General features: G+C 41.6%; 1 protein-coding gene across 1 annotated transcript; it reads right to left on the reverse strand.

The window, feature by feature from the left end:
• Nucleotides 1-16: 16 nt before the first annotated feature.
• On the reverse strand, nt 17-24,995 carry PLK1 (polo like kinase 1). The gene is made up of 10 exons (XM_072607348.1): nt 24,270-24,995; nt 23,642-23,810; nt 22,643-22,787; nt 21,191-21,284; nt 16,447-16,666; nt 2,376-2,531; nt 1,835-1,912; nt 1,244-1,398; nt 856-1,038; nt 17-594 (listed from the first exon to the last, which is right to left on the reverse strand). The coding sequence occupies exons 1-10, from the start codon at nt 24,699-24,701 to the stop codon at nt 388-390; spliced, it is 1,839 nt and encodes a 612-aa protein (XP_072463449.1). The 5' UTR covers nt 24,702-24,995; the 3' UTR covers nt 17-387.
• Nucleotides 24,996-25,366: the final 371 nt, after the last annotated feature.

Raw genomic sequence — 25,366 nt, forward strand, 5'->3', positions numbered from 1 at the left:
ACATACAAAACATGAGTACTTGCAAATTAATGTTTAATGTTTACAAAGACAAATGGGCCAGAGTTTCCTTAAAAAAATTTCTGTACAGTTCAAGGAGGAGAACAAGGTATCCTAAGACATACCACCATGTACAAATAAGTTACACATGAACTTTCCCTCCCCTACAGCACAAAGATAGGGAAGAGAGGGAGTCAAGGTTACTATCCTAAGTTTTTTCTTGTTTCTCCTTTTTTTGGTGGGGGGCAGAGGGATGGGGACAGATCCATCCAGGCCAGGCAAGGACATAGGAAGAAATAAGGCTAAGGGCAGGGGGAGTTATCCACAGAGCCCAAGCACCTATGGGAAGAAAAGGGGCCAGGGTAAGAAGCAGACAAAGCGTCAGGCAGCCTACGTGGAGGATTTAAGGCGGGCTGAGGCTGACCTGGAACTAAGCAATTTGTCCACCATGGTACGTGCATAGCGCAGGCGGCTAGCCAGCTCCTTACAGCAACCATGCTCTTCTAGAAGGCTGAGCTTGTATGTTCGGAAGTCCCGCTTCTCATCAATGTAAGTCACAGCCGCCATCAACGGGCAGAGTATCAGCTTCGTGTGGTCCTAGAAAGGAGGGAACACAGGGCAAGACCCCATGGTGAGTTCAAAGCTGGCCAAGGACCCCAGATGTCTATTTCAAAAACATTATTTTATAGATGAAAAAACTGGGGCCTGGAGAAGTTAAGCAATTTGATCATGGCCATAGGAATAGAGAAAATGAGACCCAACCTTTAAACTAAGGTCCCTTGCCTCCAGACTCCCATGGTGCCTTCACAGTAAAATACCACCCCCCTTCCAGATCTCTTGACCAGCTTGACAGCTCACCTGGAAAAAGTTGATTTGTACAGTGCCGTTGCTGAGGTGTAGGATAATGGCACTACGTGTCCGGAACCAGGTACGCAAATAGGGAAGGCGAGCCAGCTCGTCACCTTCTCTTGGGGTGATATTAGCACCAGCTTTCAGCAAATGCTCACTCATGTAATTGCGGAAGTACTTGAGGAGAGTAATCTAGCAGAAGAAGGAAAGGAGTGAAGCGTGAAAGCCACAACCTGAACCTCAGGAGGCCCAGGTTCTTTCTGGGCTAGTGGGAGGAAAACAACAAGACTCCAGACACAACACCACCTACCTCCCCCAGGGTCTTAGCCCAGCCATGTCTTGTGGTTCAGGCCAGAGCAGCTTCTGGGGAAGCTGCTGACCTAGTTTTTGGCCTCACCTTTTTGGTCAGCGAGGAAGGATAGGAACGCACGGTGAGGTAGGATTCTGAGCCATTTTGCTCAATGTATTGCAAACTATCCCCATCATTATAAAGAATGAGCCGAGTGGAGTCATTGAACAGCACACCCACACTGTTATCACAGAGCTGGTATCCTAGGCAGGAGAGGGACAGTCAGATGCAGACATGGACTAGGTAGATAACTGAGCAACATGGAACTCTATAACCCTCTCTGTGTACCACATGACATTATGGAAGCTTTTATACAATGCCCACCTAACCATCCAGGGGTACCCAAGTCTGCAGGAGCCCAGTGATAGAATATGAGGAAGACCCTCTCTGAGTCAAAGCTAGCATCTCATTTACTTTCCATTTGGGATACAGGATCAACTTATCCCAACCCAAGGAAATAGCTTTTGGGTCATAATTTATAGCAGTCCCTGAGAGGAGGAGAGGCCAAGACAGGAACCTCTACTCTGAGGGAAGATAGTCCTCAGACTCATCAAGGCTAACCCTCTGCTTTTTTACAGATAAGGAAATTTCTATCAGGCTCAGACTGAGTGAGCCAAAAGGAGTACGACAGGAACCTACCGAGGCCATACTTGTCTGAATAGTCCACCCATTTGCTGACCCAGAAAATGGGAATGCAGGCAGGATCCTCTGCCTCCTCTAGAAGGGAAGTAGAATATTAAATTATTAAGTCAAAGAATCTCAAAAGATGAACGGGAATTTATAGACCTTCTGGTCTAAATCCTTTCCCAACAGCACATGAATACCTTTAAAAACAGCCTTATAAATGGCTACCCAGCCTCTGTTGGAACAATTCTAAATGCAGTGGCTCATACCTCCAACAGCAGCCCTTTTCATTACTGGACAGCTCAAAGGCTCCAAGTTCTCTTTATAATGAAGGCAAAACCTGCCTCCTAAATCCATCCATCCAATCCTAAGCACCCAAGGAAAAGTAGGTCCAGTATCTCATCTACTTTATAGCCCTTCAAATGGAGATCAATTCCCTTTCCCTCCCAATTTGGAAACACAATAAAAAGCCCTCCAAGTTGTGGTGTAGCTTGGAGGGAATCTTTCCTTTCTCCCAAAGTATGTGCCTGGTATCCTGCCTTGCAATGAGACTCACCTTGCCTCACCAATCTCCGATCAGAAGGCTTTGCAGCATTGACACTGAGCAATTGCTGTAGCATGTCCGAGAGGTAGCAGTCAGCAGGTCCATTTGGTTCCTGAACTAACACTTCTTCTTTCTCAGGGGGCTGCTCAGGGACAGCGTTATCCATTCCTAGGGAAAGAACAGAATGGGGATAGAAGAGTTTACCAGACTGGTCATAGGCTCAATAGACAGTTGGAGCTTCTCAAAACACCCAAAGGATTCAGATGAGACCCAGCAACATGGTCCAGCTGCTGCTTCACTCAATCTACTCCTGGCTACAGCAGGAGGCAAAGAAGCCCAAGTTCCTCCCAGCCTCACCTCCCCTAGCATGCCAAAAAGGGAATTAAGGTGGAAGGCTCAGCTGAGCTCCCTCAACATTCGCCTCCAAATAACTTAAAATAACGCCTCATATTGAATCCTGGAATGGCAGAACCAACAAAAGATCAGAGTGGGACATTCCACCAGTCCAAGACAACACAGGAGGTTGGAAAGAGAGATTTGTGACATGGGAGAGAAGGCTGACCCTAAGCCCACAGAGATGAAATACCAGTGGTGGAACTAGGTGGTGGTGACAGAAGCAGCTTCAGGAGTTCTCAAGCCAGAGACAATCACACCACCTTGGAAACAATGAAAACTTCCAAACCTTCAGAACTAAGCTATAAAAACAGCAATTTGAAAAAGTTTAAAGCTTGAGAGAGTGCCCCTCCCCTGCTCAGAGTAGAGCTTAACATTAAGCTCCAAATCAAGAAACAGGCTGGAAAAATAAGCAAACAACAACAATGACAAAATCTGACCACAAAAAATGATTCCTGATCTATGGTGACAGGAAAGATTAAGACACAAACTCAGAAGACAATGGAGTCAAAATGTAAAGCCGCAAAGAAAAATGTAAATTGGACATAAGCCCAACAAGAATTCCAGGGGAAATCTAAAAAATTATTTTCAAAATCATGTAAGAGTGGTAGAGGAAAAAAGGTAGGTAAAGAAATGAAAGCAAAGGAAGAAAGTTATGAAAAGACAATTAACATCTTGGCAAAAGAGGCACCAAAAATAATGAAGAAAATAACACCTTAAAAAAATTGGCCAAATGAAAAATGGGATATGAAAATTCACTGATGAAATTACTCTTTAAAAAGTGGAATTGATCAAAGAGAAAAAGAAAGAAGAAAAAACAAAGAAAAGTTCACTGAAGAAAATAATTCCTTAAAAATAAAGTGGAAACTAATGACTCCATGAGACATCAAGAAACAATGAAAGTCAAAAGAATGACAAAATAGAAGAAAATGAGTTACTATATTACCTGAAAGTTATAATCAAAGTAAGAGCCTAGACATCATACTTTCAAGAAATTGTCAAGGAAAACTGTCCCAACTGAGATTCTCAAACCAGAGGGTAAAACAGAAATTGAAAGAATTCACCAATCATCAACTGTAAGAGATCCCAAAATAAAAAGTCTTTGGAATATTACACCCAAATTCCAAAGCTCCCAGGTCAAAGAGAAAATACTTTAAACAGCCATGATGCCAGAGACTGGATCATAGAAGATTTAGCAGCTCCCACATTAAAGGAGCAGGGGGTTTGGAATAATGATATTCAGGAAGGCAAAAGAGCTGGAATTACAACCAAAACTAACCTACCCAGCAAAACTGAGTATAATCCATCAAGGGAAAAAAAAAACTGGACACTTAATAAAATAGAAAATTTTCTAGTATTCCTGGTGATAAGACTGGAGCAAAGAGAAAATCTGATTTTGAAATGTAAGACGCAAGAGCAGCATAAAAGGGTAAACATGAAAGAAATAATATGGGAGGTCAAGGGGGCGGAGCCAAGATGGCAGCGTGAAAGCAACGACTCACCTAAGCTCCTGGACAAACTCCTCTGGATATCTCTGAAAGGAGAATCTGACCAGACTTTGGAGGTGTAGAATCCAGTGGGTGACAGACTTTGACAGACTCGGAGCCCAGGTTGGACTGGAAGGTCCACAGGAAGGATCTGTTCCGCGGGGGTAAGCCCCCAGCGCACAGAGCAGCCCGGTCAGCACAGCAGGGCGGAAGGGACCTGAGAAGCCCGAGAGTGGCGAGCGAACCCAGCGGAGCAGGAGACAAGCCAAACCGAGCCGGTGAGAGCCGCTGAGCGCCAGATATCAGCGCAGCAGCCCTTGAAACCTTCAGCCTGAAGACTAAACTTCAGTAAGTCACCTACTTGAACTTCCGGGAGCCAGGATGGTGGAGTGATCAGTAAATGCTCTCTCCTCCCCCCTGATGACTGTGAAAGAACCATAAAATACTTCCCCAGATAAATCCTGGATCAGCGGGAACAGCAGAAGGGGGCAAATAGTCTCATAACACCAGAGGCTAGAAAAATAGCAAAGGGGGATTCTTCCTACTGTGGCGGAGGCGATCTGGAAGGACAGACGACCCAGGGCAGAGAAAATTCGCACTGAGACCCAGGCAAGCCTCAGCGCTGGGAGACGAGCCCCAGGAGGGGCAGGAACACGCATTAGCTTCTAGGCGTGCCCCAGCCCTCCAGGGGAAAAGGGAAGACAATAGGGAAGCTGGGATCACCATCCCCTGACCTTGCCTTTGCCTCAGGTCAGCTGAGGAGATCTCCTGAGATCAGACCACCCCTCCCACACACCTAACAAGCTAACCCCAGGGTTGATCTGGGAAACAAAAAACAAAAGCCTGCTTTTAGCGTAGACACACATCAGCTCAACTTAAAGATCTGTACCTTCTGACTGAAAGAACCAGAAGCTAAAACACTCAGCCAACATCATGAATAGGAAAAAGCAGACGAAAAGTGAAAAAACCATAGAATCTTTCTGTGGGGATAAGGACCAAAACACAAACACCAAAGAGGTCAGAGCTGAGACTGTACTTCCATCTAAAACCTCAGAAGGGACTATGAATTTCTCGCAAGCACAACTAGATTACCTGGAACATCTGAAGGAGGAAATAAAAGAAAAACTGGCCAATGATTTTAAAATTATAAAAAAAGAATTCACTGATGAGAACATCACTCTGAAAAGGAAAATTGAACAAATGGAAAAGGAAGTTCAAAAATTAACTGGAGAGAATAATTCCCTAAAAGGAAGAGTTAATCAAACGGAAAAGGAAACCCAAAACCTAATTGGGAAAATTGATCAGATGGAAAAGGAAACCCAAAACCTAACTGGGAAAATTGGTCGAATGGAAAAAGAAGTACAAAAATTAAATGGAGAAAATAGCTCCTTAAAGGGAAAAATTGGTCAGATGGAAAAGGAGATGCAAAAGCTAACTGAAGAAAACAATACGATGAAGATTAGAATTGGGCAAGTAGAAACTAATGACTCAATGAGGCAACAAGAATCAGTCAAACAAAATCTAAAGAATGAAAAGATAGAAGAAAATGTAAAATATTTAATTGGAAAAACAACTGACCTGGAAAATAGATCCAGGAGAGAAAATTTAAGAATTATTGGCCTGCCAGAAACCCATGATGAAGAAAAGAGTCTGGACAATATCTTCCAGGAAATCATCAAGGAAAACTGCCCAGAAGTACTAGACTCAGAGGGCAAAATAGTCATCAAAAGAATCCACTGTTCCCCTCCCGAAAGGGATCCCAAACTCAAAACCCCAAGAAATATCGTTGCCAAATTCCAGAGCTATCAAGTGAAGGAGAAAATACTACAAGCAGCCAGAAAGAAACAATTCAAATATCAAGGACACACAGTCAGGATCACACAGGACCTTGCAGCTTCTACATTAAAAGATCGAAAGAATTGGAACCCAATATTCCGTAAGGCAAAGGAGTTGGGACTTCAACCAAGATCAACTACCCAGCTTAACATTTCAGGCAAGGAGAAAGTCATTCAACGAAATAAGGGATTTCCAGAGCTTCCTGACCAAAACACCAGAACTCAATAGACAATTTGATCTTCAAATGCAGGTCTCCAGAGAATCATAAAAAGGTAAACAGAGGGGAAAAAACAAAAACAAAAACTTGCTACTCAATTAGGGCAAACTGTTTACCTCCCTATAAGGGAAGATGATACCTGTTAATCTTGAGAACTGTGCAGCTATTATGATAAAAGGGATATATGTAGAGGGAATGGGCATAAAGTAAATGATGTCATGTCAAAAATATGATTTAAGTATGAGAAGGGATTGTAATAGGAGGTGTGAAAAGGGGGAAGCAGAAAATGGCAAATTATATCACAGGAAGAAGTACAAAACTATAGTAGAGGGAAGGAGGGGAGGGAGATGAGCATTGTTTGAGAGGTACTCTCATCTGATTTGTTCAAAGGAGGGAACAATAATCTTAAGTAGATAATCCTAACTAGCTCTATAGGTAGTAGGAGGGGAAGGGGGAAGAAAGAGGAGGGTGGCTAAAAGGGAGGAAAGAGCAATAAGAGCAAAGGGGAGTAAAAGGGAGGGGGGCTAAAAGAAGGAGGGGAAGGCTGCAGGAGGAGGGGGAGAAAAGTGAATACTATTGAGGAGGGGAAGGGAGACGGGAGAGCTAAAAGCACAAATGGTGGGAAAGAGGTTGGAGGGAAATACACAGATTGTAATCATAACTGTGAATGTGAATGGAATGAACTCTCCCATAAAACGGAGACGGATAACAGAATGGATTAAAAGCCATAATCCAACAGTATGCTGCTTACAAGAAACACATTTGAAACGGGGGGATACACATAGGATAAAGGTCAAAGGATGGAGCAGAATATATTGTGCTTCAGCTCATGTAAGAAAGGCAGGAGTAGCAATCCTAATCTCAGACAAAGCGAAAGCAGAAATAGATCTAATCAAAAGGGATAAGGATGGAAACTATATCCTGCTAAAAGGCACCATAGACAATGAAGCAATATCATTACTAAACATGTATGCTCCAAGTGGTATAGCATCCAAATTCTTAGAGGAGAGGTTGGGGGAGTTGAAGGAAGAAATTGATAGCAAAACTATACTAGTGGGGGACCTCAACCTCCCCCTCTCTGAACTTGATAAATCCAACCTCAAAATAAACAAGAAAGAGGTTAAGGAGGTAAATAAAACTCTGGATAAGGTAGATATGATAGATCTTTGGAGAAAATTAAATGGGAATAGAAAGGAATATACCTTTTTCTCAGCGGTACATGGAACATTTACAAAAATTGACCATGTACTAGGACATAAAAATCTCACAATCCAGTGCAGAAAGGTAGAGATAATCAATGCATCCTTTTCAGATCATAATGCATTAAAAATTACATGTAATAAAAGGCCATGGAAAGAGAAACCAAAAATCAATTGGAAACTAAATAATCTAATTCTAAAGAAGGGTTGGGTTAAAGAAGAAATCATAGAAACAATCAACAATTTCATTCAAGAGAATGACAATAGTGAGACAACATACCAAAACTTATGGGATGCTGCAAAAGCAGTTATTAGGGGAAGTTTTATATCTTTGAATGCTTACATAAATAAAATAGAGAAAGAGGAGATCAATGACTTAGGCTTGCAGTTGAAAAAGCTAGAAAAAGAACAAATTGAAAATCCCCAAGTAAATACCAAATTAGAAATACTGAAAACCAAAGGAGAGATTAATAAAATTGAAATTAAGAAAACTATTGAATTAATAAATAAAACCAATAGTTGGTTTTATGAAAAAACTAATAAAATTGATAAACCTTTGGTCAATCTGATTAAAAAAAAGAAAGGAGAAAATCAAATTACTAATATTAAAAATGAAAGGGGTGAACTCACCTCCAATGAGGAGGAAATTAAAACAATAATTAGAAACTACTTTGCCCAACTTTATGCCCACAAATTCGATAATCTAAACGAGATGGATGAATATTTTAAAAAATACAAATTGCCCAGATTAACAGAAGAGGAAGTTGAATACTTAAACAACCCCATCTCAGAAAAAGAAATTGAACAAGCCATCAATGAACTCCCTAGGAAAAAATCTCCAGGGCCAGATGGATTCACAAGTGAATTCTATCAAACATTTAAAGAACAGTTAATTCCAATACTACATAGACTATTTTTGAAAATTGGGGAAGAAGGAGTCCTTCCAAATTCTTTCTATGATACAAATATGGTTTTGATACCCAAACCAGGAAGAGACAAAACAGAGAAAGAAAATTATAGACCAATTTCCCTAATGAATATAGATGCAAAAATTTTAAATAAGATTTTAGCAAAACGAATACAGCATCTTATCATGAGATTAATACATTATGATCAGGTAGGATTCATACCAGGACTACAGGGCTGGTTCAATATTAGGAAAACTATTAGCATTATCGATCACATCAACAACAAAGCTAACAAAAACCACATGATTATCTCAATAGATGCAGAAAAAGCTTTTGACAAAATACAACACCCATTCCTACTAAAAACACTGGAGAACGTAGGAATAAAGGGAACTTTCCATAAAATAATAAGCAGTATCTATCTAAAACCTTCAGCAAGCATTATATGCAATGGGGATAAGCTAGATGCATTCCCAATAAGATCAGGGGTGAAACAAGGTTGCCCATTATCACCACTATTATTCAATATGGTACTAGAAATGTTAGCTGTAGCAATTAGACAAGATAAAGATATTCAAGGAATAAGAATAGCCAAAGAAGAAACTAAGTTATCACTCTTTGCAGATGATATGATGATTTACCTAGAGAATCCCAGAGATTCAAGTAAAAAATTACTTGAATTAATAAACAACTTTGGCAAAGTTGCAGGTTACAAAATAAACCCACACAAATCTTCTGCGTTCCTATATATTAGCAACAAAGTCCAACAGCAAGAGATAGAAAGAGAAATCCTATTTAAAGCTAGGGTAGACAGTATAAAATACTTAGGAGTCTACCTGCCAAAACAAACCCAGGGATTATATGAACACAATTACAAGACACTTTTTGCACAAATAAAGTCAGATTTAAGTAAGTGGAAAAACATTAGTTGCTCATGGGTAGGCCGTGCTAATATAATAAAAATGACAATTCTACCCAAATTAATATACTTATTTAGTGCCATACCAATTAAACTATCAGACAATTACTTTCTAGAGCTGGACAAAATAATATCAAAATTCATTTGGAAAAACAAAAGGTCCAGAATATCAAAGGGACTAATGAAAAGAAATGCTTGGGAAGGTGGCCTAGCGCTACCAGACCTCAAACTGTACTATAAAGCAGCAATTATCAAAACCACTTGGTATTGGCTAAGAAACAGAGAGGTAGACAAGTGGAATAGACTTGGCACTCAAGATGCAGTAGGCAAGGAATATAGCAACCTTCTGTTTGATAAACCCAAGGACCCCAGCTTCTGGGATAAGAACTCATTGTTTGACAAAAATTGCTGGGAAAACTGGATAACAGTGTGGCAGAAATTAGGCATAGACCCATACCTGACACCGTACACAAGAATAAAGTCCAAATGGGTACATGATTTAGGTATAAAGATTGATACCATGAATAAACTGGAGAAGCAAGGAATAGTGTATTTATCAGATCTATGGAGAAGGGAAGAATTCTTTACTAAAGGTGAGATAGAAAGCATTATGAAATGTAAAATGGATAACTTTGATTACATTAAACTGAGAAGTTTTTGCACAACCAAACCCAATGCAACCAAAATTCGGAGGGATGTAGTAAATTGGGAAAGAATTTTTATAGCTAAGCTTGGGGATAAAGGCCTCATTTCTAGAATATATAGAGAACTGACTCAAATGTATAATCATACAAGTCATTCCCCAATTGATAAATGGTCAAAGGATATGAACAGGCAATTTTCAGAGGAAGAAATTAAAGATATCTATAATCATATGAAAAAATGCTCTAAATCACTATTGATTAGAGAGATGCAAATCAAAACAACTCTGAGGTACCACATCACACCTATAAGATTGGCAAACATGACAGAACAAGAAAATGATAAATGCTGGAGAGGATGTGGGAGAGTTGGAACACTAATTCACTGTTGGTGGAGCTGCGAGTGCATCCAACCATTCTGGAAAGCAATTTGGAACTATGCCCAAAGGGCTACAAAAATGTGCATACCCTTTGACCCAGCAATATCCCTACTAGGACTATATCCCCAAGAGATCATAAAAATGGGAAAGGGTCCCACATGTACAAAAATATTTATAGCAGCACTCTATGTAGTTGCCAAAAACTGGAAGTCAAGGGGATGTCCATCAATTGGGGAATGGCTGAATAAATTATGGTATATGAATGTAATGGAGTACTATTGTGCCATAAGAAATGATGAACAAGAAGACTTCAGAGAGGCCTGGAAGGACTTATATGACCTGATGCTGAGTGAAAGGAGCAGAACCAGGAGAACTTTATGCACAGCAACAACCACAGTGTGTGAGAGTTTTTTCTGGTAGTCTTAGATTTTTGTAATAACACAAGAACTTCTTACCAAAAAAAAAAAAAATCCCAATGGAGGATCTCAAGGCAAAATGCCTGCCACACTCAGAGAGAGAAATATGGAAGTCACTCACATATTGTAGCAGATCATGTTTGTGTATGTGTATGTGTTTGTGTATCATGTTCTGATTTGTTATACGATTTCTTTCATTTACCTAAGTCTGACTACATAGCATGACTATAGTGAAAATATACTCAATAGGAAAGTATATGTAGAATCTATACAGAATTGTATGCAGTCGTGGGGAGGGAGGGGGGGAGTGGGGGGTAGGTGGGGGGGATAAAATCACAATTGTATGGCAGTGATTGTTAAACATTACAAAATAAAAAAAAATAATAATTAAAAAAAAAAAAAAAGAAAGGAGCAGAACCAGGAGAACTTTGTGCACAGCAACGACCACAGTGTGCAAGAGTTTTTTCTGGTAGACTTGGAATTTCGTAATAACGCAAAAACTTCTTATAAAAAAAAAAAAATCCCAAAGGTGGTTCTCAAGGCAAAATGCCTTCCACACTTAGAGAAAGAAATATGGAAGTCACTCACAAAATGTAGCAGATCATGTTTGTGTATGTGTATGTGTTTGTGTATCATGTTCTGATTTGTTATACGATTTCTTTCATTTATTTTAGTCTGACTACATAGCATGACTATAGTGAAAATATACTCAATAGGAAAGTATATGTAGAATCTATACAGAATTGTATGCAGTCGTGGGGAGGGAGGGGGGTAGTGGGGGGTAGGTGTGGGGGGGATAAAATCTCAATTGTATGGCAGTGATTGTTAAACATTAAAAAATAATAAAAAAAAAGAAATAATATGGGAAATGAGATGTATATTCTACAAACTTTGCCATTACTACGGCAGTTAGAAGTATTCTACATACAAAGGGTATAGGAATGAGTTGGGAGAAATGATACATAAAAGAGGTACACAAGGAAGAGCTCGTACAGGGGAGTGAACGGAAAAAAGGGGGAGGGGAGCAATGCTTGAACCTCACTGACTTCTAAATGGGTTCAAAGAGGGGAAATATATACGTTTTATTGGTAAGAGAAATCTATCTTACCCAACAGAGAAGGAGAAAGGGAAGGGGACAAGAGAAGGGAGGGCAGTGGTCAGAATCAACTCAGACTTGAGAAAACTGAAAAGATACAAGAAGGAGAAACAAAAGAAAACAAGGATAGAGGGAAATGCATCAGCTGAAGCCAAAAAGGCAAGGGGAACAATTGAGATCTCATACAAAGGAAAGGAAAAACAGACTAATGAAAAGGGATAAGCACGGAAAACTACATCTTACTAAAAGGAACCATACCTATGAAGTAATATCAGTACTAAACATAATGCACTGAATGGCATAGCACCTAAATTCTTAAAGGAAAAGTTAAATGAATCACAGGAAGAAAGAGACAGTGAAACTACACTGGCAGGGGCCTCACCTTTTCCTTCTCAGAATTAAGTAAATCTAACCATAAAATAAGAAAGAAGTCAAGGAGATGAATAGAATCCTAGAAAATTTAGCTGTGCTAGAGCTTTAGAGAAAACTGAATGGGAATAGAAAGGAGTGTATCTTTTTCACAGCTGTACTTGGTACCTTCATGAAAATTAACCATGTATTAAGGTTATAAAAGCCTCACAACCAAATGCAGAAAAGCAGAAATGTCAAATGCACCCTTTTCAGACCATAATGAAAGAAAAATATATTTAATAAAGGGCCACAGAAGCACAGATTAAAAGTTTACTGGAAACTAAATAGTCAAATCCTAAAGAATAAGTGGGTCCACCAACATATCAGAGAAATAATAATTTCATTAAAGAAAATGACAACAATGAGACATTCCCACATTTGTAGGATGCAGCCAAAGTAGTTCTTAGGGGGAAATTTAGATATCTAAACACTTACATTAGTAAAATAGAAAAAGAGCATATCAACGAACTGGGCATGCAACTAAAACAACCAGAAAAAGAACAAATTAAAAATCCCTAATTGAGCACCAAAATGGAAATTTTGATAATCAAAGGAGAGATTAATAAAATTGAAAGAAAGAAAACCATTGAACTAATAAATAAAACTAGGAGTTGATTTTATGTTGAGAAAAAAACAACAAAAGAGATAAACCATTGGTTAATTTGATTTTTTTAAATCAAATTACCAGAATCAAAAACGAAAAGGGTAAATGCAATAAAGATGAAATTAAAGCAATTATTACAAGTTATTTTGCCTAATTATATGCCAGCAAAATTGGCAATCTAAGTGAAATAGAGGAAATTTTACAAAAATATAAAATTAGCAGAAGAAATTGAATATTTAAATAACTATCTTAGAAAAAGAAACTCTCAATGAGCTGCCTAAGGAAAAATTACCAGATGGATTTACAAGTCAATTCTACCAAACATTGAAGGAATAGTTAATTCGAATACTATACAAACTATTTAAAAAATAAGCCAAGGAGAAGTCCTGTCAAATTCCTTTTGTGACACAAATGTGGCTTTGACACCTAAACCTGGGGGAGGAAAAACAGAAAGAAAATCATAGACCAATTTCCTTAACAAATATCAGTGTGAACATTTTAAATAAGGAGATTACAGAAATATATAACAAAAATCCTACACTATGACCACTTGGAATTTATACCAGGAATGCAGTTAGGAACATTCAATATTAGGAAATACTAGGAACTAATACTGGGAATATTCTTCAATATTAGGAAAACTATCAGCATAACTGGCCATATCCAATATAAAAACAAAAATCATATTGATTATTTCAATAAATGCAGAAAAAGCATTTGACAAAATATAACACCCATTCCTGCTAGAAACATTAGAAAACATAGGTATTTTTACTTTAATCATTTCACTTAATAATTCCTAGTAATGGAATATTCTGGGTATCTGATTGCCTATTTATTTTTCTTGTCTCATTACTATAGCTAGCAGTTCTAGCATAATAATGAATCCTAGGGGTGAATAATGGACATCCTTGCTTCATATTTGATCTCAATGAGAAAGCTTTAAGTTTGTCTCTGTGACAGAAAAAGCTTGTTCTTGCTTTTAAATAGGTACTATTTATCATTTTAAGAAAATTCCATTGAACCAAATGGCATTTTTCACCAATCTGTAGTTGGAAGAATCCTTAGGGGTCAAATTAGTCCAAACTATATTTTTTTAACTTGGGCTTTGTGACATTTTTTCAAGAAAATATCGTGATGGCTGTGCTTCACATAATTGATTTGTTTTGTAATCCCATGTATTTTATTTTATGCATTTAAAAACATTAGGGGGGAGGAGCCAAGATGGCAGAGTAGCAAGACACACATATGCTAGCTCCGAACCCACAGCCCATAAAGTATCTATAAAGAAGGACTCTCAACAAATTCTGGAGCAGCAGAAGCCACAGAACAACGGAGCAGAGGAGATTTCTGTTCCAGAGAGCCCTGAAAACCTGACGCTAAAGGTCCATCACGCCGCGGAGCCCAGCCCTGCCTTGGCCGCACGGCACCGAGAGGAGCAGATCCGAGCGGGCTTCAGGGACGGAATCTTCAGCAGCCACGCAGGTCCCTCCACCCACAGGCGCCGGGGTGAGTGAGTCTCTTTGGCTGGTCAAGAGGGGAGTGGAGTGTCCCCATAACTCAGGCCCCCTCGGGAGGCAGCAGCAGGGGTGGCGGCGGACAGGGGCTCCCCAAGCAGGCAGGAGCCCGGATCCATGGTTTAAGGAATATGATATTCCAGAAGTCAAAGGAACTAGGACTAAAACCAAGAATCACCTACCCAGCAAAACTGAGTATAATACTTCAGGGGAAAAATTGGTCTTTCAATGAAATTGGGGACTTTCAAGCATTCTTGATGAAAAGACCAGAGCTGAAAAGAAAATATTACTTTCAAACACAAGAATGAAGAGAAGCATGAAAAAGTAAATAGCAAAGAGAAGTCATAAGGGACTTACTAAAGTTGAACTGTTTACATTCCTACATGGAAAGACAATATTTGTAACTCTTGAAACTTTTCAGTATCTGGGTACTGGGTGGGATTACACACACACACACACACACACACACACACACACACACGCACGCACGCACGCACGCACGCACACAGAGAGACAGAGAGCACAGAGTGAATTGAATAGGATGGGATCATATCTTAAAAAAATGAAATTAAGTGGTGAGAGAGAAATATATTGGGAGGAGAAAGGGAGAAATGGAATTGGGCAAATTATCTCTCATAAAAGAGGCAAGAAAAAAACTTTTTAGTGGAGGGAAAAAGAAGGGAGGTAAGAGAAAAACATAAAGTTTACTCTTATCACATTCCACTAAAGGAAGGAATAAAATGCACACTCATTTTGGTATGAAAACCTATCTTACAAAACAGGAAAGTTGGGGAGAAGGGGATAAGCAGGGTGGGGAGAAAGATGGAAGGGAGGGCAATGGGAGGAGGGAGCAATTTGAAGTCAACACTCTTGGGGAGGGACAGGATCAAAAGAGAGAATAGAAGTAATGGGGGGCAGGATAGGATGGAGGGAAATATAGTTAGTCTTACACAACATGACTATTATGGAAGTCATTTGCAAAACTACACAGATATGGCCTATATTGAATTGCTTGCCTTCCAAATGGAATGGGTGGGGAGGGAGGGAGGAAGAGAAGTTGGAACTCAAAGTTTTAGGAACAACTGTCGAGTACTGTTCTTGCTACTAGGAAATAAGAAATACAGGTAAAGGGGTATAGAAAGTTATCTGGCCCTACAGGACAAAAAAGAAGATGGGGACAAGGGGAGGGAGGGATGATAGAAAAGAGAGGGCAGATTGGTGATAGGGGCAATTAGAATGCTCGGTTCTTTGGGGTGGGGGGAGGGGACAAACAGGGAGAAAATTTGGAACCCAAAATTTTGTGAAAATGAATGTTAAAAGTTAAATAAATTAAATTTAAAAAAATAAAAATAAAAAAATAAAAACATTACTCTGTGATGGAGCCCAGAGCCTTCACCAGACTGTCAAAGGGGTCCATGATACAAAAAAAATTAGGAATTCTTGCTTTATAGAAACTCTTTCTAAAGATTCCCAACAAATAGTTACGTGTAGTGTTTTCTTAACAACACTGTCAAACGACTTGAATTTTCATACTAGCTACATTTCAAAACAGTGACTTACTCTTGTTTTTATAATTCTCCAGATTAACTGTGCAGTTACCCCTGAATGGTGAGTGACGGGTTTGATTTATCCAAGCTTAGAGTCAGTGGAAAGTGACTCTTCTAGGCTAGATGATTCTGAGGGCAAGCACCCCCTGTAGGACCTGGAATTAAGGGCCAATTTAGATGCTATAGTACAGAATAACCCTATTAGCTGAGCTAGGTACCACCTCCCACCTACATGTCAGCCTTGCACCTCATGGTTAAGCTCAGGTCAGTCTCCTCTTCTTGAAAAGGGCAGAGAGGTTACTTGGCCAGCACTAGCTGTTCCCCACCACTGCCCTGTCCAAACACCCCAGTGAGAGCCCACTCATCTTGAGGGTCATAAAACAAAAAAAAAGTCTGTTCATTTTCAAGGCTTCATTCATCTAGTACCTTCTTTGAGAGGTAGCAAACATCCTAGGGGCTGGGTGACCAGAAGGCACCAGGGCCCAGCATCTGGCCCATCCACTTAGCTGTACCTTTATTGAGAGCTGTGAGAGGCTTCCGGCCTCCAGATTCCACACTGTTGGGTGCAATGGAGAACCTTGGTGGGACTGTGAGACATGTAGTGGGAAGCCGGGAAGGAATGTAGCCCGAAGAAAAGAACTCGTCATTGAGAAGCTCATTAATGGTGGGGCGGGAGGCAGGGTCAGAGCGAAGCATCTTCTGGATGAGGGAGGCAGCCACAGTACTGATGTGCTAAAACCAAGGGAGAAGACAACTATGAATCAGAAGTGAAAACCATTAACATTTATACAGCACTTCACAATTTTCAGAGTACTTTACATGTATTATTTCACATGAAGTTCACAGAGGCAGTATGAGCACAGCAGACAGAAAGCCAGTGTTGGAGCCAAGAAGACCTGGGATGAGTCCTGCGCTAACATACGCTGGCTGAGTGTAAGTCACTTAAGCTTTAGTGCTCTAAGTCATTCTTTCAAGGATGTTAAGACGCAGAGAAGTTGTTGACCAGCACTGATAAGGAGAGTCCCCTCCTAGGGATCCCTATATAAAATCATGGGTCTAGCCCTTAACTCCTGATTCCCACAACAATCCTGTAGAGTCAGTGCTATCATAATCCTCACTTTACAGATGAAACTGAAGCCCAGAAAAGTTAATGACTTGCCATAAGCCACAAAGCTAGCGAGTATCTGCAGAAGGATTTGAACTCAGGTCTTGTAGACTCCAAGTACACCTCGATGTCTAAAGGGTTAGGAATATCAGACAGCTAACAACTGGACCAACTCTGTCTAAGTCACCGGTACACAAAAACCTGTGTGTTTTGTCAGGACAACTCTCCCCCATCTTAAAAAGAATCATGGTCATGTACATACAATCACCAGATTCAGTTAGAAAGTCCTTTTATACACTTTAGCTATGACCATGAGCTATGTAAGACAGACCTTGAGAAATGAAGAGAAAGCTGTGATTACAAAGGATCTCTTCTCTCCCCAGGTTGGACCTGGGGCTTTCCATAATGTCTCTATGGATTTCCTTCCCTTCTTCTCCAGCTATTTTTTCCTAGAGTTGAAAACTCCCTCCGCAGTATGGAGCTTTGCCCAGCATAACACCTGGTTTAGCATCCTTCTTGCTAACAGAAGGTATAACAGAATATGTTTGAAGATCTTTGAACTAGATTGAGGAAACCCAATTGTAAAGTCTACAGCAGGCCTGCACAACAATGGCTCACAGGCTGCTTGTGGCCCACCAAATGATTTCAGGAGGCTCCCCAAAAAATGTAGGGTTGTTGCCATGGTGCTCTCTCCTATTTGTCATGTGACTGGAGGCAACCAACCATTGTCAGTCTGTCTCTAATCCAACCTTTCTGTGTCCAAAGTTTACAAGTTGTGCAGATCTGGTCTACAGAATGAAATCTGATATCCCTCACTGGGATAAAGACAGAAAGGCTAGGAGGCCAGTGTTTCATGGAGGAAATCCTCCTCTGCCAAAAGACATGGAATTTAATTTTATCTCTTGTGCACATGAAAATACTTGGCCTCACTTCTGGCCAAACTTACCCAGTTTCATCCAAAGGCAATAAAGTGTTTACCAGAGCCCCAGTTCTATTGGAGATCACCCCAGCTCCATTTGAGCATCACAGATTTAGAGTCAGAATGGACTTTTGGGTTCACCTAAACCAACTCTCTTATTTTACAAATGAGAAAAATTAAAGCCCAGAAAGGTCAAGTGATTTATCCTAGACATAGTAAGTAGGGGCAGCTAGGTAGTACAGTAGATAAGAGGGCTCAGCCTAGAATCAAGAAGACTCAAGTTCAAATATAGCCTTAGATAGTTACTAAGTGACCCAGGGCAAATCACTTCACCCTGTTTGCCTCAGTTTCCTCATCTGTAAAAGAAGTTAGAGAAGGCAATGGCAAACCACTCCAGTATCTTTGCCAAGAAAATACCAAAAGGGGTCACGAGGAGTAAGACGTGACTCAAACAACTGAACAATAAATACACTAAGTAAACAACACTGCTCCTGATCCGCAGAGCCTAGGCTGCTGCTCCCTAATCAGTGAATAAGATTCCCTCCCACACTAGGGTAATATTTCAACGTGTTCCCTGAGAAGATGGAAAAGCAGCTGAGCACAGAACACCTCAAGGCTTCCAAACTAGCTGTGTACTCCTCTAGATGCTCTTAGATAGTTACAAAAACACTCTAGTTGACTTGAGATTTTTGTCACTGAATTCCTTTTTAAAATTTCAGGATACACAAATGTGTTTTCAGCCTTGTGGTCTCTTAACACTTGGTGCAATGCCTTGTACAAAGCAAGTATATAAACTGAAAGAGGTTTTCCTAGTCATCAACAATGGAAAAACAAAGTGAATAGAAAACTTATACTGGACAGACTAGGGTTTGCCACTGGATGGCTAACAAATTAATCTGTGTGTGTACACACACACACACACACACACACACACACACACAGTACTCCTAAAGTCTTAGTGCAGTTTCAAACTATTAAAGCTCAAAACTACTCTAAAACTTGAGATACCCTGTAAAATGTTATATGTTCTATAAATACATACATATAAATGTGTCTCTTGAACAAGGGCTAAAGATGCTCACAATTGAGAAAAAGGAAGAGACTGCCTTTGGGAAATCATGACTACTTTCATTTATTTTTATTTTTATTTTAAATAGTATTTTACTTTTTCCAATTACATGTAAAGGCAATTTTAACATTCATTTTTTAAATAAAATTTTGAGTTTCAAATGTTCTCCCCTCCCCTTGCCTCCCTAAGAGGTTAGCCAATTTGATACAGGTTATATACATGCAATCAGGTAAAATTTATTTCCATATTAGTCATGTTGTATAAGAAGAAACAGAAGAAAAGGAAAAAAATGATGAAAAAAGTGAAAAGAGTATGCTTTGATCTGCATTCAGTCTCTCTCAGTTCTTTCTACAGAAGTGAGTAACATTTTCCATATGATAACTTTCAATAATCCTAAACTACTCACTATGGAGGGGGTAGTGGGGTCAATCATCTCTAACATCAAAATTCCTAAGATCATAGATTTAGAGCTTAAAGGAACCTTAGAGGCTGTCAAATCCAACCTCTTCATTTTACAGATGAGGAACCTGAGCTTGAATGAGTTAAGTGATTTGTCCAAGGTCACAGTTACTAAATCGGGAAATCGGGATTTGTACCCCACTCTACACTACCTAACTCTAAGCTCAGTCCTCTCAACCAATATACTACCCTGCTAATGCTACCTAGCTAACAAATCATGGACAGGCAGGATGTCAGAGACAGCGCAAATGCATGGTGAATATAAGCAGAATTAACAGCCACGACTTGCCAATTCCAAAAGACTCAAGTCTTACAGGAGGGTTAGGGTAAATTTGATTTCATACTTTGAATGTACATTGTTAAATGTTTTTAGTAGTGCGGATACCTACTTGGTAATTATTTGTAGATACTTCTAGGCAGCCCTTCAAATTGGTGCCCCCAAAGCTTTGAAAAGACCTCAACATTGAAGTTTCCTCAGGGTTTAGAGAGAAAATCTTACAGTGCAGGCTTAAGGTGAGTGTTTCTTGTAACTCCACATAACTGAATGGTACTATTTCCAAGTCACCACATAAAGAATACATAAGACAGTTTTTTCCTATTAGTGCAATTCTATATTTTACAATAGAGTCCAGAGGGGAGAGAAACCTCAAAAACTTTTCTAATAATGGTAAACAATCATAAACTCTAAATAATTGTAAATTATTGTAAACATAAATACAGAATTCAGAAACAGATTCTTAACCATAAATGAACTGAAAACCAAATTTATGTAACTGCTCCAGACTTCCACTCGAATTCTGAAAGATACACCCTTATCCAACTGTCCTCCTACAATTCCAAAATGTTTTTGCACTTACACACGTATGTATACACACACTCACAGATTAACAGGCACCAAGCCCACTCATTTTACAGTCATTTATTTAACACCTACTATGTGCCAGGCATTGTATTCGATCCTAGCATTACCACCAATAGTCCCTGCCCTCGAAGACCTTACAAGCTACTGAGAGGAAAAACCACAAACATAGCTAGGTAAATTTAAATAAATACACATACACACACCCAGATGTAAACAAAAAATAGTTAATTTCCAGAGGGAAGAGCATAAGCCAACTTGGCAGATCAAGGTTGACTTCACATGGGAAGTAGCACTTGAGCTGAGCGTTGGAGGAAGCTAAGGATTCTAGGTAGTAGAGATGAAGAGAGAATATATATGGGGGACACAGAAAGCCTGCACAAAGACACAGAGACAACAAGTAATGGAATATTGTTGTATATAGGAACAGCAAACAGGTCAGTCTGGAATGTAATATGCAATAAGACATCTTACAAAGGCTTTAAAATTCCAAACAAAGAACTTACTACTTTATCTTAGAAGGAATTTGGAGTTACTAAAGCTTATCATATAGGGAAGTGAAATGGTTAGGTCTATGTTTTAGGAATATCAATTTGGCAGCTGTGTAGATGGTGGACTGGACAGAGGAGAGACTGGACACAGGGAAACCTATTAGGAAGCTAGTGAAATAATACAGACAAGGAGTGATAAAGGTGGTAGCTGTATGAGTGAAGGATTTCATACATGAAAGATGTGGTCTTCACATTTCTATGAGATGGATATATTAAACAAAGGAGCTCTTGCCCCATGTCTCGCTCAGAAGAACTTACAATCAATGGTATGTCCACTCTGGAAGCTCAGCCTACCTTGGGGATGCTGTATTCATTCTTCTTGATCCGGATGTAGGTCTCCTTTAAGCAAGAGGTTTCAAAGGGTGGTTTGCCTACCAATAAGGTATACCTGCAAATATAAAGAAGGGAAGTGGTGTCTAAGGGAGAGAGTAAGACTTCACAGCCAGGTCTCTTCAAATGCAAATTAATCCCAAACAATCAATAATAAAACACAAACACAGAATTAAGAGTTGGAAGGAACCACAGTTGCAACAGAGTGCCAACCCAACCTCTAAGTGGTCATTCAAACTATCTGAAGACCAAGAGACAACATGGTCTATTGGGGAGGTCACTGGTCCTGAAGTCAGGAGGACCTGGGTGCAAACACCATCTCCAATACTTATCAGTTGGGCAAATTATTTAGTCTTTCCTTCCAGATCTAAACCTTTGATCCTATGATCTCTGGTGAGGAGGAATTAACTTCCTGAGAAAGATACCCATTCAACTTTTGGGCAGCTCAAGGACAAATTTTTCTAACATCAGGCATAAATTTGCCTCTTTGAGACATCTACCCATTGTTCCTGGTTCTTCCCTCTGAAATCTAACAAGAGAAGTATGACACCCCTTAAAACACGTCAGCTCTCATGCTCCCCTTCTCTTCTCCAGGCTAAACACATACCATTCTTTCAAATGATCCTCATAATACATGGACTCAAGGTCCTTCACTTACTTCACAATCCAGGATGCCTTCCCCTGGATATCCTCCAGCTTATTAGTAATGTTATTTCTAAATGGTTTTGTTCAGAACTAAACAATATTCCAGATGGAGTCTGGGTATTGTAAGATAATCACCTCCTACTTCCTTACAGATTGACTGGAAGTGTTGCCTCTAAATGTAGCCCAAGATCACATTAGTTTTGGCTGCCACATTATACTTATGACTAATGTTGAACTTGTACCGTACTCAGATACTGAGAGAGTTTTTTCAAACAAACTTTGGAACCATGCCTCCATCATCTTGTACTTGTGAAGCCAATTTTTTGCAAGCAAGTGCAAAAGGTGAACGACCTAGGAAAATATCCTTCAGCTCCTGAGGCCAAGCCTAGGCAAAGGGAAGAAAACTGGTACTGGATGGAAGAGGCCCTCAGTGGGATGCCAGCATCAAGGGAAACAAGGCTCCATTCCCCCTGCTCTCTAAGGATCTTGTTTCAGATAACCACAATCACTTAAAAGCAATAGTTAACCCTTCCACCTGTCCTGCCCATCTCCTCACTGTCCCCAAAGACCAGTGTTCTTGAATATCTCACTGTCACTGGAATCTCATCTTCCCTGGATCATCTTTCCTTCTATTCTTCTCGTCCCTGAGACTAAATAGTTCTTAGGATAACAGAGAGCTAAAAAAGGAAGGCCAGGTTTTGCCTATTCATAAATGGAGGTTTGCCTGTCTCTTGGGTTCCTGATAAAGAATCCAGTTAAGCTACTACTCACATGATACACCCAATGGACCAGATATCCACCTCAAAGCTGTGGCCCTTCTTACTTAGCACCTCAGGGGCTATGTAGTTCGGTGTTCCGCAGAGGGTCCTCTTACGTTCACCATCATATTCTACTCTGGTTGCTAATCCAAAGTCACCTGTAATAAGGGTTAGGAAGCAAATCATTCTTCTTCCCAGGAATCCAGATTGGTTTGACCCATAGTCCCATGTAGGTTGTTACTGATGCCCACTTCTGGCACCTAACAGCCTGGGGCCTTTTCAACAAAGCTGGCCCTATTGTAGCCTACAATATAAAATATAATTTTTCTATCCCATCTCCCTAGACTAGGGTAATCTAAAGACCCAGAGAGAACATTACTACCCCTGCCTCATCTCACTGGGGGGATTGGGGGGAAGGAGTTATATCCTCCTTTGTATAATAGGTGCCTGTCTCCAAATTTTTTTGAAATTAGATCCAGAATTCCTTTTGTTTTCCACAGTAAACCCTGGACCATGTCTATGTTCCCTGGTTGCCCAGTTCTGTTGTACAGAAGAAACAAAGAAAAGCATGGGTTGTTGATTTTTTTCTACAGTATTCTTTTAGCTACCAACCTGTGGCTGCCCTCACCTCCCCCATCTCCATCCCTATCCTTTTCTAAAAAACATGGAGCTGTGCAAGGAAAATATGACTCTGGGCATACACTTTCCTGCAAGCATTTTAGGACTAAATCTTCTTCAATCTGTAGCTCTCTTGCATAAGGTTGTGCATTTAAGCATAACTGCTTACTTTTGCCAAGAGGAATGATTTAACAGCAAAGCCAAAAAGAAGTTTATAAAATTTGGCTTGTGGAAAAGGCTCCAGTCACACAGACTTTAGACTAATCCCTGGGACTTTTGCTTAAGGGTCTTTCCTGGACAGCCACACAGATTATTCAACGGGGAATTAGGTCCATTTAGGAAGTTACACTTCCTGTACAAAATCCCAGCTTGGTTAGGGGTTCCCCAGTCTTACCTATCTTCACCTCCATGTCATCATTGAGGAAGAGATTACCCAACTTGAGGTCTCTATGAATAACTTTATTTTCGTGGAGATACTGACAGCCTAGGATAATCTGGCGAAGGTAATACCTGGCCTCAGGCTCAGTCACTGCTTTCCTTCTTTTATGCAGCTCCAGCAAGGACTGTGGGAGGCAGCGAGAAGAGACACGCGCTAAGTCAAGGGGTCTCAGACTCTGTTATCGGGGTGGGGAGGGGGTCGTGTGAGTGGAAACCTTGCGGGGGGGGGGGGGAAGGGGGGGCAACAGAGCTACTCCACCCTAATGCTGCTTATGAAAGAACTCACAGGGGATCCACTCTCTCCCCGAGCCCCGAGGGTTCAAGACATGAACTGAGGCCTCGAACTTGAGAACTCAAGGGCACGATGGAACTTGGAGCCAGTTTCTGGGTTTAGCTGGGCCCGGCCCCCAACCTCCCGGGCTCTCGCTAGTGCCCACGCCGGTTCTATGGTGACCGCTTGGTGGGGAGATCGGAGAGGAAGCACGCCCCACCCCCAGTCCTTCCTGCAGGCCCTCCACCCCTCTGATAGCACCCCGGGGCACTAACGTCTCCTCGCCCGTCCCCCCCACCTCCGGGGCGCTCACCCGCCTCCGGCACAGCTCCAGCACCACGAAGACGAAGTCGCTGTCCTCGAAGAAGCCGTGGAAACCGACGACGTGCTGGTGGACCAGGCTCTTGTGGATATTGATCTCCATGGACATCTTCTCCTTCTGGTGCGGCTTCAGCAGCAGCGACTTGGGCACGATCTTGCCCGCAAACACCTCCTTGCTCTGCAGGTCCGAGAGCTCGAAGCACTTGGCGAAGCCGCCCTTGCCCAGGAAACGGCCCCGCAGGTAGCTCCGCCGGCTGCGAGGGTCCACCAGCACCTCGGGGATGTCCGGGGCGGCCGCAGGAGGGGCGGTCGCGGTCCCGGTCCCGCCGCCCGCTCCGGCCCCGCCGACAGCGGGCTTGCCCCGAGGCTCCGAGGAGCCCACGCCGGGCTGCCGCAGGGGTAGCTTCGCGGGCGCCGCGCTCATGATGCCGCCGCCGCCGTCCCCAGCCGCCTCTCCCAGCTCCGCCCGCAGCCGCTCCGTCCTCCTCCCGCTGCTTCTCGCCCGGCTGGACCTGCCCGGGTGCGGCGCAGCGGCTGCGGCTCGGCTCGGCTGGGCTAGGCCAGCTCCGCTAGGCCAGCTCGGCTCGGCTCGGCTCGGCTAGGCTCGGCTAGGCCAGGCCAGCTCCGCTAGGCCAGCTCGGCGGGGCTAAGCTAGGACAGCTCGGCTGCACTCTGCCAGCCCCAAGCGGCGCGGCTGCAGGGTCAGTGCAAGTAGCCCAGAATTCAAACCCAGCGCCGGGAACGTTACGGGGCGGTCCGCGCCGCCGATTGGCTGCAGCGATTTAAAATCCAAACCCGCCTACCGCGGGGCACGATGGGAGAGCCCTCGCCTCCACCACCCACTAGCCCCTGCCCCACCTGCGAAGGCAAGCCGAGCTTTCAACAAACTTTATTGACAGCGAGTGGGGGGCCGCTGTCAAGTTTGGTTGTCCTGGGAAGCCTGGAGATTGAGCGTGCTGAGCGTGCTGCACCACGGAGGAAGAAGGAGGGAGGGAGAAGCGATCTGTGGCAGTGACTGGCCTGGGAAGGACCCCCAGGGAGGAGGAAATCAATTGATGATGGACCACGAACCATCCAGGAGCTGTCTGT

This window comes from Notamacropus eugenii, chromosome 1 (assembly GCF_028372415.1).
Source record: "Notamacropus eugenii isolate mMacEug1 chromosome 1, mMacEug1.pri_v2, whole genome shotgun sequence".
NCBI lineage: Eukaryota > Metazoa > Chordata > Mammalia > Diprotodontia > Macropodidae > Notamacropus > Notamacropus eugenii.

Bases quoted from the DNA above. Each gene is read 5' to 3' on its own strand.
- PLK1 (XM_072607348.1), bottom strand. From the start codon at position 24,701: ATGAGCGCGGCGCCCGCGAAGCTACCCCTGCGGCAGCCCGGCGTGGGC. The intron at 2,532-16,446 runs GTACAGCTAAGT...TTCTTTCCCTAG, and splicing joins TCTCACAGCTCTCAATAAAG to GAATGGATAACGCTGTCCCT. The intron at 1,399-1,834 runs GTAGGTTCCTGT...TCTCCTGCCTAG, and splicing joins TTCAGACAAGTATGGCCTCG to GATACCAGCTCTGTGATAAC.